At 37.7% G+C, this 18,070-nt stretch overlaps 1 protein-coding gene across 2 annotated transcripts; it reads right to left on the bottom strand.

Moving 5' to 3' along the window:
- Positions 1-7,301: 7,301 nt before the first annotated feature.
- On the bottom strand, positions 7,302-17,258 carry LOC149833111 (putative inactive purple acid phosphatase 29). Of its 2 annotated transcripts, none has more exons than XM_090014916.1 (4): positions 16,959-17,258; positions 11,227-11,648; positions 10,432-10,888; positions 7,302-7,532 (listed from the first exon to the last, which is right to left on the bottom strand). In XM_090014916.1, exons 1-4 carry the CDS (start codon positions 17,215-17,217, stop codon positions 7,477-7,479), a joined length of 1,194 nt encoding a protein of 397 aa, XP_089871042.1. In that variant the 5' UTR covers positions 17,218-17,258; the 3' UTR covers positions 7,302-7,476. The 2 variants fall into 2 exon arrangements, with proteins under 2 accessions (XP_089871042.1, XP_089871043.1); XM_090014917.1 differs by having other exon boundaries at positions 7,302-7,537.
- Positions 17,259-18,070: the final 812 nt, after the last annotated feature.

Below are 18,070 nucleotides of genomic sequence, written 5' to 3' on the forward strand. Positions count from 1 at the left end.
CTACTGAGTTTAAGCAAATCTTTTATCTAATTCAACAGCCAGTACCATGTTTTCATGGTTGGATAGGGACATTTGAAGTGCCTTCACCTGTCTTAAGGCCAAACATCCTCCAAATGTAACTGTAATGAAAACATAATGCACAGAAGGGAGATTATTGTTTGATTTGCTGCCCATAGTTTATTCAGAAAATGGGAGAATCCATGACGTTCTATAGTATTGAATTATTAAATCTTTTATTCCTTTCATGAACTGCCTTCAGCATTGAATCCTGCAACTATGACAACAGATACAAGAGAGGTTCCGAATACATAAATTCTCACCTCACCTTTCTAAGTGAAGTTGAGGGATAACAATCTCTAATCACATTCGGTGTCTTGTTTACTTATCTCATGTTTATGTACCTGGCTAAATGCTTATTAATGTCATTTTTTCATTTTTGCTGCCAAACAAAATGAGCTGTTTTCTCCTTTTCTACTTTTGTATGCTTATTAACGTCATTATCATTTTGATTTTTCCTACCAACCAGAACGAGTTGTTTTTCTTCTTTCTTCCTTTCCATGGACAAAGTTAGTGAACATTAAAATTATTATTGTTTTTTAGTTTTTTCTACCAATCATCATCTGCCATGTTTTTTCTCTGTTTTTTCTTTTCGAGAAGAAAGCTGGGGTTAGGCAGACTTCCTACCTGTTCATCTGCCATTTTTCAGTGTGCTTATCTTTATCATTTTCAAATATAGTCTTTGTAGAGGTTTCTTTTGCAAACTTAATGCTTCCATGCAGCATGAATCAAATAATGGACCTAATAATTAAAAAAATCCAATAATTAACTAATTTTATCTTACATAAACAAAATACAAATCCAAATCAACTAAAATATTAATTTGAACAACTAAATTAAGGTGATTAAGTACCTGTAAGGTTTGTTAGTCCTTTTGATGGTTCACCGAAAGTCTATTTAATATAGAGTATCATAGTTTTATGTAAAGTAGTCTTGTATAAGTTAGTATGTACATACCCTATAAAGAAGGGGGCATACTAGTCATTTTATTCTGTTTTTACCTTTATGCTGTACTAAAGGGGATCGACCCTCTTAGAGAGGTGCACTCTCATTTCACAATATCTATAGAGAAACTTTGTTCTCTCTCTTCTTTGTTATTTTGCCTCTAACCCTAACCTCTTTTCTCTTATTTCTCATATTATTACCATGGTATCAGAGCCATGCCTGCATTTTTGAAGAGAAGATTAAAGGCATTTCTGAGGGGAGGGCTCTATTTTGAGGTTTCGTTAAAACTGTGCTGATGTCTTCCTTTGAGGTGTCGACTGTTTGAGTCAGGTCAGTTTTGTGATTTTTGAGTTAGGGATTCACTAGCTCATGATTTTAGAAGATTTTAGAAGCAGATATCAGGTGATTTTAAGAAGTATTGGATTTTTGGTTCTTTTTCTAAGGATTTTCATATTGTAGAGGAGTTCCTGACCAGATTTGAGAAATTTCTTGAATCTGATCAGGTTCTAAGTTTTTTAGTCCAGAAATTGCTTGAATTCAGATCATTTTTCTTGTAGGAGGCTGAGAAATCTGCTTGGGTGAGCATGTTTGGTGTTTTGGAGGAGTTTTGTGGAGTTTTGGGGGGGGTGATACAAGCAGGTGGTAAACCATTTTTTGGGTTTTACTATGCACGACTGCCCTGGTATTGCCGAGTTTGGGAAATGTTTGGCTTGGTTCAGTCCAAATAGCATATGTATTATGCTTTGAAAGCAGGGTTGGTGTTTTAGAGGACCTTTGTGGTGTTTTGGGGGTGTTACTATCAGGTGGTAACCCATTTTTTTTGCTTTTATTATGCCAGACTGCCCTAGGATTGATGAGTTTGGGCAGCATTTGGTTTAGTTCAGTACAAATAACATATGTATTATGCTTTGAGGCACTCATTTGGATTGAGTTTTTTTTTTTCAGAATTGTTTGTTCCTAGCTATTGGGTTTTGGCTGGTTATGTGCATATTTTTTATAGTATTGTTGACTGCCTGAAAGTGTATCGTGTTAAGTGTTTGATAATCTATTTTTGGTAATATTTATTGTGGGAGGAGGTATCATGGAGAAGGAAGAGATTCAAATCTTCCCGGTCAAGTTAAATGGGACAAACTATGCATATTGGGCTGATTTTTTGAAAGCTATCTGGATGATTCAAAAATAAAACCTAAAACTTCTGATGAGGGTTTTGATAAATCTATTGAAGAATGAGTCATGAACAATGCACGAGTCAAAGCTTGGATTTTTGAGTCCGTGGAAGCAATGATTGCCATGAACATTTTCAAATTTCATGAGGCAAAAGAAGTTTGGACATATCTCAAACAAGTTTATAGTCAAGAGAACTGGGTGAGACATTATCAACTCACTCAAGAATTGAGAAGTATGCGTCAAGAAAATAAGTCATTTGAAGAATTCTATTCAGAATTGTAGAGAATTTGTGATGCTCTTCCACTAATGGAGGTGTCAGAAATGTGAGGTGTACAAAATATGTGTATTGCACTTCATGTCAAAATTGTTGGGGCTTCTTTATTAGCACAGGGAGACGGACAAAATTATTGAGTTTCTCATGGCCCTTAGGCCAGAATTTAATGGGACAAGGAGTTCCATCTTGCATCGTTTTCACTTACCATTTATGACCCAAGTTATTGCTGAGTTAATTGTAAAGGAGACTAAGATAAAGTCTCTTGGATCTTTCTCATAGGGATAATGTCATGGATGTATCCAGACAGATAGGGGAAAGAGAAGGTGGTAAGACTGGAGGATGAGGGAATATGGGACTTGGAGGAAGATGTGACACTAGCTCTGTTCAATGTTATTATTGTAAGGGTTTTGGTCCTGTGAAAATTTACTGCACAGTTCTCAAGAAAAAGAAAGTGTCTATACAATGTTTGAGAGTGAGGGTGTAATACCAAAGGATGAGCAGTCAGGTGACCCAGTAGAGATCGTTTATTGAAAAATGTATTATCAAATCTCCAACACTAACTTGTTTGCAAAGCCTTATAATTATGTTTTTTTATAGCTTCTTGTGATTTTGAATCATAATCACAGAAAAATCACAGTGGCATTGCAAACATGAGAAAGTTTTGTGATTCATAGGGCACGTTTGGAAGCGTGAAACATCTAAGAAAAGTGAACCGAGGTCGAAAAATTGTACGAAAAATGTTTCTTTAAAGTACGGTTTTCTGACCTTCTCAAACAAGCAAAAATGTTTCTTTAAAAAATATTTTGAAATATCTGAGTCTTTCCTTCCAGGAGAGACACCCCCTCTCACCCACTCAAGCACCTCCTCCTCTCTCCCCCTCGTTCTTTCCAGCGCTCTCTCCTCCCGTTGCTTCTTCTTCCCCCCTGGCTGCTCAACCTCATTTAGCAGTGACCGAAGGAGGTGGCTCCTTGGACAAGAAACCGGCCTCGTCGGCGCCCTTGCATTGTTGACGTAATGAAGCTCTAGATCAAGGTCGATAAGGCATCGGGGTAGATCGCCGAAGCCTATTTCAAGATGTTTGTGTGCGGCTCTGCGATCGCCTCATTCTTGCTGGGTTAGTTTCGTCTTCCCATTCTCCTGATTTTTAGGGTTCTTGATCGTTTGGTTTTCGGTTGGAGGAGAATTCTTCCGGTGTTAATTAGCAACTATGATGATGCAAATTTGTTAATCGATCTGTGTAGCTCCTTTTTTGTAACTTACAATTTTAGGTTTTGCTTCATTTTTCATATGATTGCTATTATTGCTTGATTTTCCATTCATGACTCTGTCAATGTTTTCCTTCTTAATTGAATCAATCTGCAGTTGAGTTATTATTTTTATTATTAACAAATTCTTTTTTTAGGTTCTTGCTCTATTGTCTGCTTTTGTGTTATTTTTCTCTCTTGAAAATGAGTTAAAAAATGTATACCCATGTATATATTTAATAATTATGTGTTATCTTAACTTCAGGATCTTGTTGCTGCCGTTCATTTGATATATCTGTAATTTGTGAATCGGTTCTTTGTAATATATATCAAATTTAATGTTGTTCTTAAGTTGTCTGATTTTCTGCTGCAATTCTTTTTTCTTTTCAAATTGTTATATTGGTTCGGATCGACCAACTGTTTTATTCAGTTGTTACTGTTCGAATAACCAGTTTTTGGTGTAGCATGAGAATTTTTTTTCATGTACAAACAAACAAGCGAAAAAATTCCTCTTTCGTTTTCAGCCTGTTTTTCTCATGCTACACAAACAGGCAAAAAATATTCTTTTGAAAAACTTATCATATCAAAAGTTTTCAAAACCTTTTTTTTCCTATGAGAATTTTTTTTGCTTCCAAACATGCCCTGCAAGCCTTGTAATTTGTTAAAGTTGGTCATGGGTCTGACCTTGTGACTAACTTTCACGAGCATTAGACGCTCAGCTGAGAATCTGCAAAAGCAGTGGCATGACATGGTATGACACATTCTCACATAATCCAAATCACAACCCAAAAGCAAACATGAGAAACTTGTTTCTGAGAATGTTGATCATGCTATGCACATTCTTAAGGACAAAACTTTGGCAGCTTTTCAAGCTGTGGCAGAAAGGCATAATTGGATTCTTTTCTTTTTGCTTTTTAATCGATGGGCTGAAAGTCTCTCCTATTCGCCCATCACTTCAATCCCCACTAGGGCACACTACCGAAGCCTTTTGATCTAATTGCTTGTATCTGTACCCGAGTAATTTGAACCATTTGACTCCAATGGCCTACCAAATCTTGTATGTTGCCATGGTTGTGCTTGAACATAATAAATCCTGAAAGGATAAGCCACCAAACAGGTTTCTTTGGGATGTATAATTTTTCTTAGTATTCTTAATGCACTAGAAGGGTCCTGCTTGATCCCATCTTGCCTATTAAAGAAAAAAAAGGAAAGGTTATAACCAAGCCCGCTTTTCTCTCATTGATAGGTGTGTCTTTCCAAGTTTGGATTTCGGTTGTTGGTTGTTAGCTAGACAATGCCAAACCTTGTGACTTAAACTTTTTTTTTTTTTTGACATAAAGCTAGGGTTAGTCTGACCCCTGCCTGTTTATTGAAAGATACTGAAATACACGTACAAAGATTACATAGGGGGAACCTAGTCTGGGTTCTTCTCGCATTATTGCATACCATTTTTTTGTTGGAATCGTCATCAGCCACCGGATTGGCTTTACATTGTATGATGATTTCTTACGGAAGGCAAATAATCGCTACATAGGGTTGTTTCAAATTATATCAAAACTTCTAATTTTCTACTCAATTAAAATTTGATGGTTAAATTCTGAATATAGAACCGGTGACATGGCTGAAGCGAATACTATGGTTGGATTCACGTAAAGGGTTCAAAGTAAGGAATATTAATATAGTTATTTTTCTAATTTACCATATTATTGCTCTTGTAATAGCTATCAAACGCATGGGCTATCAAGGGGAGCTTTTAATTTTCTATAATCACTTGCCACGCTAATAGTCAGCCGAAGCAGGAAAATGAGTTGAATTTTATCATCCACCTTATACAACATAACTATATGTGTGGAAAGGTAATGGCCATGGTACCTTTTTAAATTTACCAATCATCATTACTATTTCAATATACCCCTATATATAATGGGGCCATGAAGGAATCTAGACTATGTTTTACACCCTTTATTTTTGGCTATAATGCATCAATGCATGACTCAAAGTTTCTTGCACCACTGGACTTAAAATAAGCTAACAAATTAAAGTTCCTTGAATTTGCAGATTCATGTGCCTCATGTTCCTAAAGTACCATATACACCTGGTTCACAGTTTGAATCACTAGAGGAACTACTCATAAAATTAAAAAGTGGCCATCTAAGCTCATAGAAAACTCTTGGTCCCTTTTTGCAATTTTTTTAACAAGTCATATACATGGAAAATAAACTAGTGGTTGTTTGGATAATTCACTATATTAACCATGTCTCATTATATTAAATAACTCAGAAGAAAAATAATCAGAACTTGTTTGTCCTCCCAAGTCTCTCCTCTCACTAACGAGGTGGTATCCCATGTGGTAAATATTTTGATAAACCATATACATAGGAATGAAAATGGATGGGACATCCGATTTGGGGCCTATTTTGATCCAGCCCATATTGTTAGATCCATGGTATTTATCCAAACCCAAGTTGGATTAAAAAACTGGCTTGGATATGCTTGGATTTGGGTATAAATCAGGCAAGCAAGTCAGTTTGCGTCCTGGTCAAAATTGAAAATCTAACCTGACCCGTTTAAATTTTTCCATATAAAAAGTCGCTTTATGATAGCCATTTTCAATTGATCTAGTGCCACATAGTATAACTATATTTGGGACTATATTATGTGCTGCAGAGTAGATCGTGGCTCAGAATCGAACCCATTCTTCAAATTCTAGATCCAATGTAAATTCAATGTTGATCTAAGGGTGGCCATCGAGCCAGGCTTCCTGTGGGGCTTCGGACACCCAGCCTGAATAAAGTCGGGCCTGGCCCAGCCCGATTATATAATCAGGCCCTGATCAGGCCAGGTCCATGAGAAAAATGCATAGGGCCCGACAAGCCCGATAACTGGGTCGGGCTTAAAGGGCCTGCCCGACCCAGGCTCGATTGTAACTGGGTCGGGCCGGGCTCGGGCTCGTCAGGCCCTTATCTGGCCAGCCCTACCGAGCCTGATGTCCACCCCTGGGTTGGTCTGACCCATATATAACCAGATGCGGTTCATTGTGTTCCTACATATACACTTAGAAAGAACAACTGAAATTTTAATAAGTTGCCAACAAAAATTAAATGACCCTCTGCTTCATAAAACCCTCACATCTGGTTGGATCCATTTTAATTTGTGCACATGAAAATCAATATATTTTACCCAATTGGAGTGGATTCAAGACACATTAGAACTCGTCTGGGACTATGTAGGTTGTGATTCAGAATCAAACTCATCCTTCAAAATGTAAATGCATCAATAACTAATAGATGAGATAGAATAGGCGGTCTCATGTACCCCTTCATCCAGCCAGTGATTACCTTCTCTAATAGTCTACACTAAAAACAGCCTTTAAGTTGACGATACTCAGATACAGGACTTAGACCATGGCAGTGAAACTAAGGTCCTGAAGAATTAATTTTAACCAGAGCTCCTATAATCTGAGGATGGAAATGATCAATAGTAGAAAGGCGTGTAACCCACGTTATAGTAAAAAATTATTCCTTCTATTAATAGAGATTCAAGCCGGCAGTGTTATGTTAAGTTGAATCCCAAAGGAAAATGGAGATTATGCGGAAATTACCTTGTGTAAAACATTTTATGACAACAGAAGCTTATAAATCCACAATACAATGAACATTTTACAGATGTCCCGCACAGTAATATAAAAAAAGGGAAAAAGAAACATAAAAGCAAAGACTGATAATTGCGGTTGCATTTGGAGTGCTCTTCTTCCCTGGTTGATTGATCTTTATGGCTCCAAACCTTGTATCAACTGTATACAGTTTTGAACATCAAACTTTGATGGAAGTTATTTTCTTCCTGCGCTGTCCTGCACGGAAAATGAGCCACGTGAAAGAAAGAGAGAGAGTGAGAGTCCAGTTCCAACTTATTTTAGCAGTACAGTCCGACATAAATTCAGAGAGATGGGACCCTGGGCTTAGATTATGATAAATTAACGGTCCGACTTGAAGCATGTTTTGGCAGGAGGTGCACTTGAATGTGTTTTAATATTTGCACCAAAATTATGGATGAGATTTTGAATTTACCACAATCAATTCACAAAAAAGTTCATCCACAATAAAATCACAATAAGTTTATTCTTTTTAACATATCAAGATTTTATTGGTTTTATATTTTCTTACTAATTTACGATTTTTGTTTTCATTTGATAACTATCAAAATTTCTTTTTTATTTTTAGTTCTCCAAGGTTCCATTGATACTTAAGATATTTTTAAAACTATCACAAGTTTTTCTTCCTGAGAATGGTATTTTCGATAGAACTTTGTATCTTGTGGAAATTTGTACCGGGCCATTTCATTTCCATGTCTTTCAAACTGAGCAGACAAGAAGCTGGTTTAACAGTTTAAATTCAGTGAATTATAGGAATTGTTACATGAAACTCCTGCTAACATCTGCCAGAGTTTCCATTCCTTTGTTGGATGCTTTAATGACTGCGGATAGAAGGAGAAAGCACATGAAGATGTAGAAGAGTATGAACAGAAGAGACACGGTTCCTTGAAGTCTCAATCTCCTCACATATGGATGTCCTTTTATTATTTATGGCAGGATAATAGAGCCCTCTAGGGCAACTTACAATACACCCTGATATACGTAATAAGTTGCAACATTTTGACAGCATGTAATATGGATTAAAGGAAATCCAAGTACTACAAAAATGCAATTAGGGATGTATATTACTTATCACACCATCCACCATAGCCAGTGATCATCATGAGACAGACGGTTGAGCAATACAGGAATCTACTGTGTGCACATGCCATTGCGGATGATGATCATCATCATATGGAAAAGCTCAGAAATCTTAACAGCAAGTCAATCATGCTATGGTAAGTGGCAGAGTTCAGAACTCAAAACCGTTTAAGCAACACAATGGAGAGAGGTTTATGAATCACCACTAGAGTGTGTGGACTGTCAAATAATAGTTGGCTTATCCACATTATTGAACATAGATGGATGTACGAGTCTCAAATATGTCACTGTTCATAAGTAAACAGGGGATTATACTATGCAAGGAAGCTAGACTGAGCCTGTTGGAGATAATCTAGACTTAAGAAAAATAGAAATAATTAATGGGTTTGAGAAAACTGTGGAACCAGCAAAAATGAACAGAATAAAGATATGGCGTATTGGCATTATCAAACCAACTAACAAGCATATAAGATGACAAACATATTCAAGAATCTCATTACCAGCAGCTCCATCATTATCAACAAAAACAAGAACAGTCGTGTGCCCTCTAGTCATGACTCTATGAAGGGTTCATACTTTGTTGACAAATTGCCAGTAGAAAACATGATGAGAAAGAAATAACATCAAGAGAAACTTGAAGATAAAGGACTCAAATTATATGCCATCTTCTAATCTATATGATAAAATGGATAACTTATGATTTATGAACTAAACAGAAATAGAAGATCATGAGATCTAGTGTCTTGATACACTTTTCAGAACTGAATTTGTCATCAGAGCAAGTGCCTTGATGTTAAAACTTGGCAATGCACGAGCTTTGAAACATTTTGATATATCCATGAATTTCTCTGACTGATGTTGGTCTTGCATTTGATCAAGCAGAGGTCTATCAGAGTTTGATCATTCTAGATAAAACCAAGAACATGAAGGTTTGAGAGGGCCTACAAGTGTGACGGGTTGGCTAATGGACCATGACATGATTTGAAGAAAAATAGTCAAGGCAGGAAATAATAAAAAGAACACATCCTATAAAGAAATATCACTGCTGTAAAGGAAGATGTGACAGTTGTTTTCTTGGCAGACCTGAAAGAATCTGAACTTTGACCTGGGTTGTCCCAGCCTCAAAATTCTGGAAACAAAATAAGAGGACTTGCTCTAGAAAAAGGCAGACATATTTAGTGTTCTAGCTCAGAAGGCAGACAAAAACTGTGAAAACCTAAAGCTTGCAGTGATTGAGTGAGAAACATCCAACTGGAACCTTGGACTCACTATGGCTACTCATATTGTATTCCAATTCTTCCAACTTGAAACAGGAAGGGACTAAAGTCATACACTTCATCGCACCTTTGTCAGCTTGCTTTGTTTTGTTTTCTAACCTAAAAACAAGATAGATTTCTTACATCGATGAGCAAGGGACAGTATAATAGCTTTTGGTCCAATTTGAACTGCAGATAGTATTATGAAAATGTGGAATCCATTTATTTGATATTAACATATTTTTTTGTGAAATATCCTAGCTCATAAGGCATAAATGCGGAAAGCCTTTCTCAAGTTCTCAACGTCAGAGACGTTGAGTGCGTGCAACAAAATGCTTAACTGCAAACAGAAACTAAATGAAGACGTATGCAATTAAATTCAAAACAATAAAATAAGATTTTCACGACAATGCTTCATTGTTAAAAAATATATCAGCCTCTAAGTTACAATTAATAACATGATCAATTGATCATGCATTATTTTTAATGGAGTTTTACTTTGTTGATCAGAGGCATGAACATACTTCAGATGCCATATCCATTAAGTAGAAGAACCTGCCGCTTGGCCAATCAGGCAGGGAGTGATGAAGGGGTTGCACTTGCCTGAGAGCACACGAGGTAGCTTTATGGGCAGGGTGCTTTCATAAATTATACAACGTGTTGGAAGAAGCTAGTTTCATAATATTGGACACAGCATGGTTCCATAATCTTATAGTTCAGGGGCTTAGAAAATAAGGAACTATTTTCCAAGCTTACCAGATGAAGGGTTCTTCTGCCACAATGTTTGTACGTCGATTGTAGAGAGATGATTGTCATCTAAACGTTTCCAGGTTTTGATTGATTTAACTCCACCCCAGGTACCCTCGTGTTTGCTTTTCTCTAAGGAAACAAGGACCACCCTTGCTCTCCTAGACCACCCTGCTTTCCCATAGGCATGGTAACCAAAACCGCCTGCATAGCATAACTCTATTCCTGAGAGTTTACCACAGAAGTCATTTACATGATCATGCCCTGTAAACACTGCCTTCACATCCCCTGCTTCCACCATCACGGTAAAAAAACCTGAATTTATTGACGGAGAACTGATCCCTTCCTGCTTTACACCAGTGAAGTTGGAGGCATCGAATAGGGAAAATTCCGGCAAGGGGATATGAAAATAAGCTAGCCCTGGTGCTGGTTCCAACTGAGCATCTGGTGCGCTTGTATAGTTCTTCTGCAGGCATAAACAAATATTTTTGAATGAGAACAGCAGGATCGCTATTCCAGCGTCTACTTTCAGAACATAAGCAACAAACTTGCTAGATGGAATGACAGCCTCACGATTCACTACTATATTATTCCGAATGTAAAGAATGCCTGGTTGGTAGTCATCTCTTTAGTCTATCATCCTGGAATGCATGCTTGGTATTGAATCGAACAATATGGGGAAGTTGACATTTACCACCACGAGCATAAACAACCATTTTAAATGAAATAGCTTAAAAAAACGCCTGTTCGAATAAAAAAAAGGCAAAAAGCAAAAATGAGAAAGAAGAATCACCAAAAACATACCTGCAACTGGGAGGATGTCCTCTGGAACCAAACTTGCTGAGAGGGTTTGATCCAACCGTACCCAGGAATCGAAGGAACAGTGGAGTAATCCCCACTGTCCAAGAAGTAGAGATTCAAAACTGACTTGCTTTGGAGTTTCGAACCAGCGACCCCTAGGACTTCCAGATTGTAGTTGCCGAACCCATCAATCTGGTGTTCTTGTTGACCATTATTGCAAGATGCAGTTGGTGGGGGATTGAGAAGAGAGAGCGTGTGCTTCATTGTCACGGTGTGTTTCATCAATCCCTCCCTCGTCAACGTCGATTCCTGATCGTGGTTCCCCAAAACAGCTGCCCATGGTATCCCTGAAGCAACTGCTGGTGAAAATGCGGCTTCCAGAGATCTTTTGGCGTCGGTTGTGTCGAAACCGTAGATGTTATCTCCTGTTTGGTGACAAATTTCCAAGTTTCAATGAAAAAGAAAGGACAAGAAATGAAAATATTCTAGTTGGTAACCGCAGAAGCAAAAACTGGTCAAGTTTACATTCTCATCTTGAGCTACCAGACACTGTCTTTCTGTCACCCGTGATTCTCAGACAGAGACAGGAAGAAAGGCCTAAAAAGCTCCATAACCCACATTGAAGAATGAGATATACTTTAAGCATAACGCTCCAAGATAAGAGTTGCCCATTCTAGTTGGCAATGAGTCAAGAGATGTGAAACTCTTTTCCTGTGGGCCCACTGACTACTGTTTGAGTGTTGCCAGTCATCCCGAAAACGTCAAATAACAACTGAGCGATAAAAAACATGACCCACACGGGACAATGGAATGAAGGTGAAGGAAACCAACTTTTGTATTCTCTCCAGACGTATCAATCTCCCGTCTTTTCCCTTCACATGTGGCGGTGATGCAGTTGGTGGAGATAGGTCCCACGCTCCGCAATAGATTGGTATAGTAGGACTAGTCGTTTTATCATTCCCTAGTGCCACCGACCTGTGATCCCTGATTTAATATTAGTTGTCATTCTCTCTGTTTTTTTCCGTTCCAGATATACATGGGTTGATTCCTTCCAACGATGAGAGCGTGTGGACGGTCTCACATTTTTTTTTATTATTTATTTTTAAATTCAAACCTAAAAATTTCATCTACTTGGTAGTTTAATAGGAATCGGCTTTTGAATCATGCAATTATGGTTTATGACATGTGAGCAACTTTGTATTAAAAATTAAAAAATTAACAGCTTAAAATTCTTATAAATCTTAAAGCTCATAAAATCTTTCTTTTTTTTATCTCAACAAAACATTAACCAACAGTTGTTTTTTAGCAATGGATCATGTTGGCTCTGATATATCAAACACGGCAAGAAATATTGAAAACCAATAACGTGTAAATAATTCCTCTCTCTCTCTCTCTCTCTCTATATATATATATATATATATATATATATATATATATATATATATATATGGGTTAACATTTGCTAATGTGACCTGACTGCCAGAATGAGCTGGTCATATGCCTGAGTGGTACTAACCCAATCTGACCTCATGGATGGATTCAGCATGGTCCAAATGTTAGGAACTGGCTTTTGGATCATGTGTTTTCGATGATAAAATACTACGTTGTTGATTTTTCAATGCTCATAAAATTGTGTCTGTAAATCACATTTGTTAATTTTATGAAAAATAACAGAAAAATGAAAAAAAACTTATTTGTAAGTGAATGTTATATATATATATATATATATATATATATATATATATATATATATATATATATATATGAGAGAGAGAGCCGATCATGAATTTACTTGTTCAAGGGAGCTGGTTGACGAACCCTCTCTGAATTCTTAAGTCACGACCTCTCCGTTATTATATTATACTAATCATCCAACTTCCGCCCCCATCTTTATCAAAGTAGACCCAACTCATGACCTCTCCGTTGTAGCCTAAGAGATTGCTGATCTCAGTAGGCTACAACGTACACGTGGAATCAACTGCAGTTCCACTTGGGTCCAAACCCATTGGTTCATGATTAGCTAAGTTCAAATCCAAGCCATTCCTTAATCCGTGCTAAATATGGCACGGTGATAAATAAAATATTTTATTAGATTATCTATGTTTTCTTGAAATTCTAACTGTACAGATGGGTTTGATTGATTTACAAGAAATCGATATTCGGATCACAGATTTTAGAAGAAAAATGACATTTGGAGCCTCAAAACTTATAAAAATTATAGGATAATTTCTGAAACCTTATAAAAAATTATCAACGCATCAGAATCAAATTCTTCAATTCTTATAAAAAAGCATATAGATTACATATGTAAGGTTAAAATTTTAAAAAATACAAAAAATTTGATAAAGTGTTTTATTTAACACCGTGTCATATTTAGGATGGATCATGTATCCTGATTGATTTGATCTTGGATTAGATGTCATAATCGATACTAATCCCAATAGTTGAAACAAAGTATAAAGAACAATCTAGTTTCCTAAAAATAGTTTTAACATTAATCTAGTTGTGTTTAACATTAGATATATTCAATTTTATTAAAATGATTAAAATATTTTTAAAATAATAATATTTTTTTAAAATCTATGATTGCAGAGGCTTTGAAGAAAATGAAATCAAGAAGGGCAGTTGGCCCAGATGGTATACCTATCGAGGCTTGAAAATGCTTGGGAGAGAAAGGTTTAGAATGATTGGCAAATCTTTTTAACAAGATTTGGTGGACAAATAAGATGCCTAATGAGTGGAGGAAGAGTACTTTGGTGCCTTTATATAAGAATAATAGGGTGATATACAAGATTGCACAAACTATCGTGGTATAAAACTCATGAGTCATACTATGAAACTTTGGGAGAGGGTGATTGAGTCTAGGTTGAGGAAGGTTGTCATGATATCGGAGAATCAATTTGGTTTTATGCCTGGAAGATCTACTATAGAAGCTATACATCTTCTTAGACAACTTATTGAGAGAAATAGAGAGAGGAACAAAGATTTGCATATGGTTTTTATTGATTTGGAGAAGGCTTACGATAGAGTACCTAGGGACGTTCTCTGGTGGACAATGATGAAGAAAGGTGTTTCTCTCAAGTACATTAGTATAATTAAAGATATGTATGAAAGACCAATGTCCGCACTTGTGGAGGGGTGACAACCAATTTTCCTATAACGGTTGGGTTACATCAAGGATCTACTTTAAGCCCTTTCCTATTTGTTATAGTGATGGATGAGCTTACGAGATCAATTCAAGAAAATGTGCCGTGGTGTATGTTGTTCGCTGATGATATTGATTTGATTGATGAGTCTAGAGCTGGGGTTAATGCTAAGTTATAATTATGGAGACACACATTGGAAGCAAGAGGTTTTAAGTTGAGTAAGAGTAAGACAGAATACATGGAATGTCGATTTAGTAAGCAACGAAATAGAGATGAGAGTGTAGTGAAGCTTGGTGAGCAAGAAATACCGGTGGATGATTCTTTCAAATATTTGGGATCTATCATTCAAAAGTATGGACAAATTGATGGAGATGTAAATTATAGGATAAAGGTTGGGTGGATGAAATGGAAGAGTGCAACTGGAGTGTTGTGCGATTGTAGAATGCCATTGCGGTTGAAGGGAAAGTTTTATAGGACGACTATTAGGCCCGCTTTACTATATGGTACAGAATGTTGGGCTGCCAAGAGACATCATATTCAAAAAATGAGTGTAGCTGAGATGCGTATGCTGAGATAGATGTGTGGAAATATAATAAAAGATAAGATTCAGAACGAGGAGATACGTAAGAAGGTAGGCGTTGCACCCATTGAAAATAAGATGAGAGAGAATCGTTTACGGTGGTTTGGACATATTCGACGAAGGCCTAATGATGCTCCAGTTAGAATGATGGAGAAATGGAAAAATATATTAGTTAAAAGAGGTCGGGGTAGGCCTAGGAAGAAGACATGGATGGAGGTGATAGAAAATGATATGAATGCTTTGAACCTCACCGAGGACATGGCATTGGATAGAAATGAATGGAGGAGAATGATTCATGTGGAAGACCCAGAATGATTTTCTTTGTTGGTTCATATCGCCGACCCCAATTGTTTTGGGATGAAGGCGTTGTTGTTGTTGTTGTAGTCCTATAGGTTTTTTGAACTTTAAGAAAATTGAAAAGTCAAACAATTTTTCTTAAAAAAGTACGAACAAGTTACTTTTTTGACATCAAAATGTTTTTTTTTAAATATCATTATTTTAAAAGCTTTTTAGTCATTTTGATAAGTATGAATCAAAATAGTGTTAAATACAACCCACATTTTATATATATATATATATATAATTGGGTCTTGGGAGAAGGTGATACAGGCAAAACATTGGCAACACTTGCCTGTATCGTACCCTCTAATATAAACCACTTGTTCAAATCCATGGTTTGTTTAGACAGTAAGCAGTTTTTTTTAAAAGCTTCAAAAATCAACAACCTTCGTTACTTACACCCAAATTGTATGATTAAAAGAATGATGGTTTCACATCAAAACCGTGCAAGACAAATTGCAAATCCTAATATATGTAACACGAACGCATTTATGGGTCATACGATCATATAAAGCACGTAATTATGATTTTGTGCCAAAAGGTACGGTAAATCAACCGTATCTAATCAGTCTATAGGCAGCCCCATCTCTGAAAAGATCAGGTGCAATATGATTGCACAAATATTTGTGCATTGAGCACCTGACCACCCTCTCAGGTGTGGAGTCCAACGCCCGATGGAGGGCAACCAGGGGCTTAATGTACAAATTTTGTGCCATGTGATTGCACCTGATCCGGACTCGCCCTATCTACTCTTATCGGTTGCCGGAAAGTCATGACGTCAACACCATGTCAAATGACATCAGTGATGCGCCCTGGCTCTGATTCCCATGTCCGGCCCTCGCACGACCTTGTGCTATTTTTTTTAAACAAAACCCTTACCGAGAACAGGGCCACTTAATGATCCCACCCCTCTCCTTGCAAGGTTAAACCCTGGGTAGGGTCACCCGCACCCAAGCTCGCAATAGCACACCCAGCGAGAATCGACCCTGGGACGAAGGGGTCAACATGTTCTCCGCAAGTCCGCTACCACTAGACTAGAGTGATCCCATACCGACAATAAGATGTTTATTTACACCCACCTGGATCCGGTTCTTGGTAAATATAGGATGTTTTTATTTAACCTATTGCCTTTAAAGTTCAATCTGATTCGACTGATTTTAGGCTCAACTTTAACCATAAAACACAGCACCAGATTGAGCGGAAACCAGAATAGTGGCCCGGAAGGCATTCGGGCTATCTGGTACCGGATTGTTACCGGAAAATGTTAGAGAGAGAGAGAGAGAGCTTTCTCGACTACCAATTGGCAGAAGAGGGTCAAAAAACTCGAAAGGTCCATCAGGTTCAGAGCACCACCTCGCCGTTTGGGATGGCTCGTTTGAACTCTCCCCCCCCCAGGCGTCATTCTACAAAGAGAATAGGGACATCGCGGCAATTTCACAAACAAGCGGACAAATGAGCACCCAACGGAAACCTCCGATCACCCCCTCAGAGCCAACAAAAATTCCACCAAGAGACAGAGGATCCCCTAAAATTTCAGAAAAACACCTCCCTCCCTCCGAAATTCCCTATCAGAACCCAAAGGTAAGTAGGAAACCCTAGAAAGGAGAAGACGGAGATTCTGACGGTGGTTAAGAGAGACGGAGAGAGGTGGGTTGGGCGTTGGGACTTACCTGTGAAGACGATGAGGTCAGGCTTCTCGGCTCCGATCATCCTCTCGATGAAGGCGGTGGTGTTGAGGTCGGAGCATCCGGCCACCTGATCCGGCAGCATGTCCAGGCAACCCGTCGTCTTCCCGTCGGCGTAGTGCATATCGGCCACCTGCAGGATCTTGAATTGCCCCTTCTCGGAGAACCGGAGGCCCGAGGCGGCACAGACCCACCAGATCCACACCACACCCACTCTCCGGAAAAACCACCCACTTCGCTCCATCGCCTCCGACCTCTGAGTCTGAGACGTCTTCCTCTTCTTCTCTGTCTATCTGTGGAGTCCTTTTCGTATTTATCCGCGTCGGGCAGAGAGAGTGAGGGTGAGTTGGACTTGGGGATTGCTCGTGGGCGATTTGGAGAAAAGCGTGTGAGGAAAGGTCCGGAGAATGATAGTGGCATTCGGCTTTCTAAAATGACCGAATTACCCTTTAGGAAAGGGCCACACAGGGAAGGTCCTGTTGGTGCTTTTTTGCGAAAAAATGTAATTAAGAGCCCGTAAACGAACTGATCAGCTCATGCCTCGACTCGGTTCGGCTAATAACGATCAATTCGTGTGGCTGGCGATTTGCTTAACTTAAAGGATTATATATATATATAAAGAAAAAGATGCACGTGGTAGTTGCTAATCACTAGGTGCATTCTAAATGTTTGATTTTAACTAATTGCCATGCTAATTGAGATTTTGAAGAGTTTTTCATGTTTTCTTAAATATAACCATATAGGTGCATTCTAAATGTTTGATTTTATAAGAATCAATTCTTAGATTTGATAATATAAGATTTTTTTAAATATTTAAGGCTTAAAAAATATGTTTTTTTTCAAAAAAAATATAATTCAAGTATTGTTTAGTAAATCGGTCATGTTGAACACATTTGTATGGTCAGATTTAAGTAATACATATTGAAAATCTTTAGAAGGCCCAATTAGCACGGCAGTTAGCTAGAAAAGTGGTTAGCAGCTACCACATTCTTTCTCTCTCTCTCTCTCTCTATATATATATAAACTATTAAATGTAATACATAAAATATATAGTGCAGGTTGTAGCTGCTTACTACTGTTTTAGCCTACAGCCAGCC

The sequence above is a fragment of the Nuphar pumila genome, chromosome 7 (genome assembly GCF_984573655.1).
Source record: "Nuphar pumila chromosome 7, dmNupPumi1.hap1.1, whole genome shotgun sequence".
Lineage (NCBI taxonomy): Eukaryota > Viridiplantae > Streptophyta > Magnoliopsida > Nymphaeales > Nymphaeaceae > Nuphar > Nuphar pumila.

Bases quoted from the DNA above. Each gene is read 5' to 3' on its own strand.
- LOC149833111 (XM_090014916.1), bottom strand. From the start codon at position 17,217: ATGGAGCGAAGTGGGTGGTTTTTCCGGAGAGTGGGTGTGGTGTGGATC. The intron at 11,649-16,958 runs GTAAGTCCCAAC...GTCACCAAACAG, and splicing joins TGACCTCATCGTCTTCACAG to GAGATAACATCTACGGTTTC. The intron at 7,533-10,431 runs GTAAGCTTGGAA...CGTGCAGGACAG, and splicing joins GCAGAAGAACCCTTCATCTG to CGCAGGAAGAAAATAACTTC.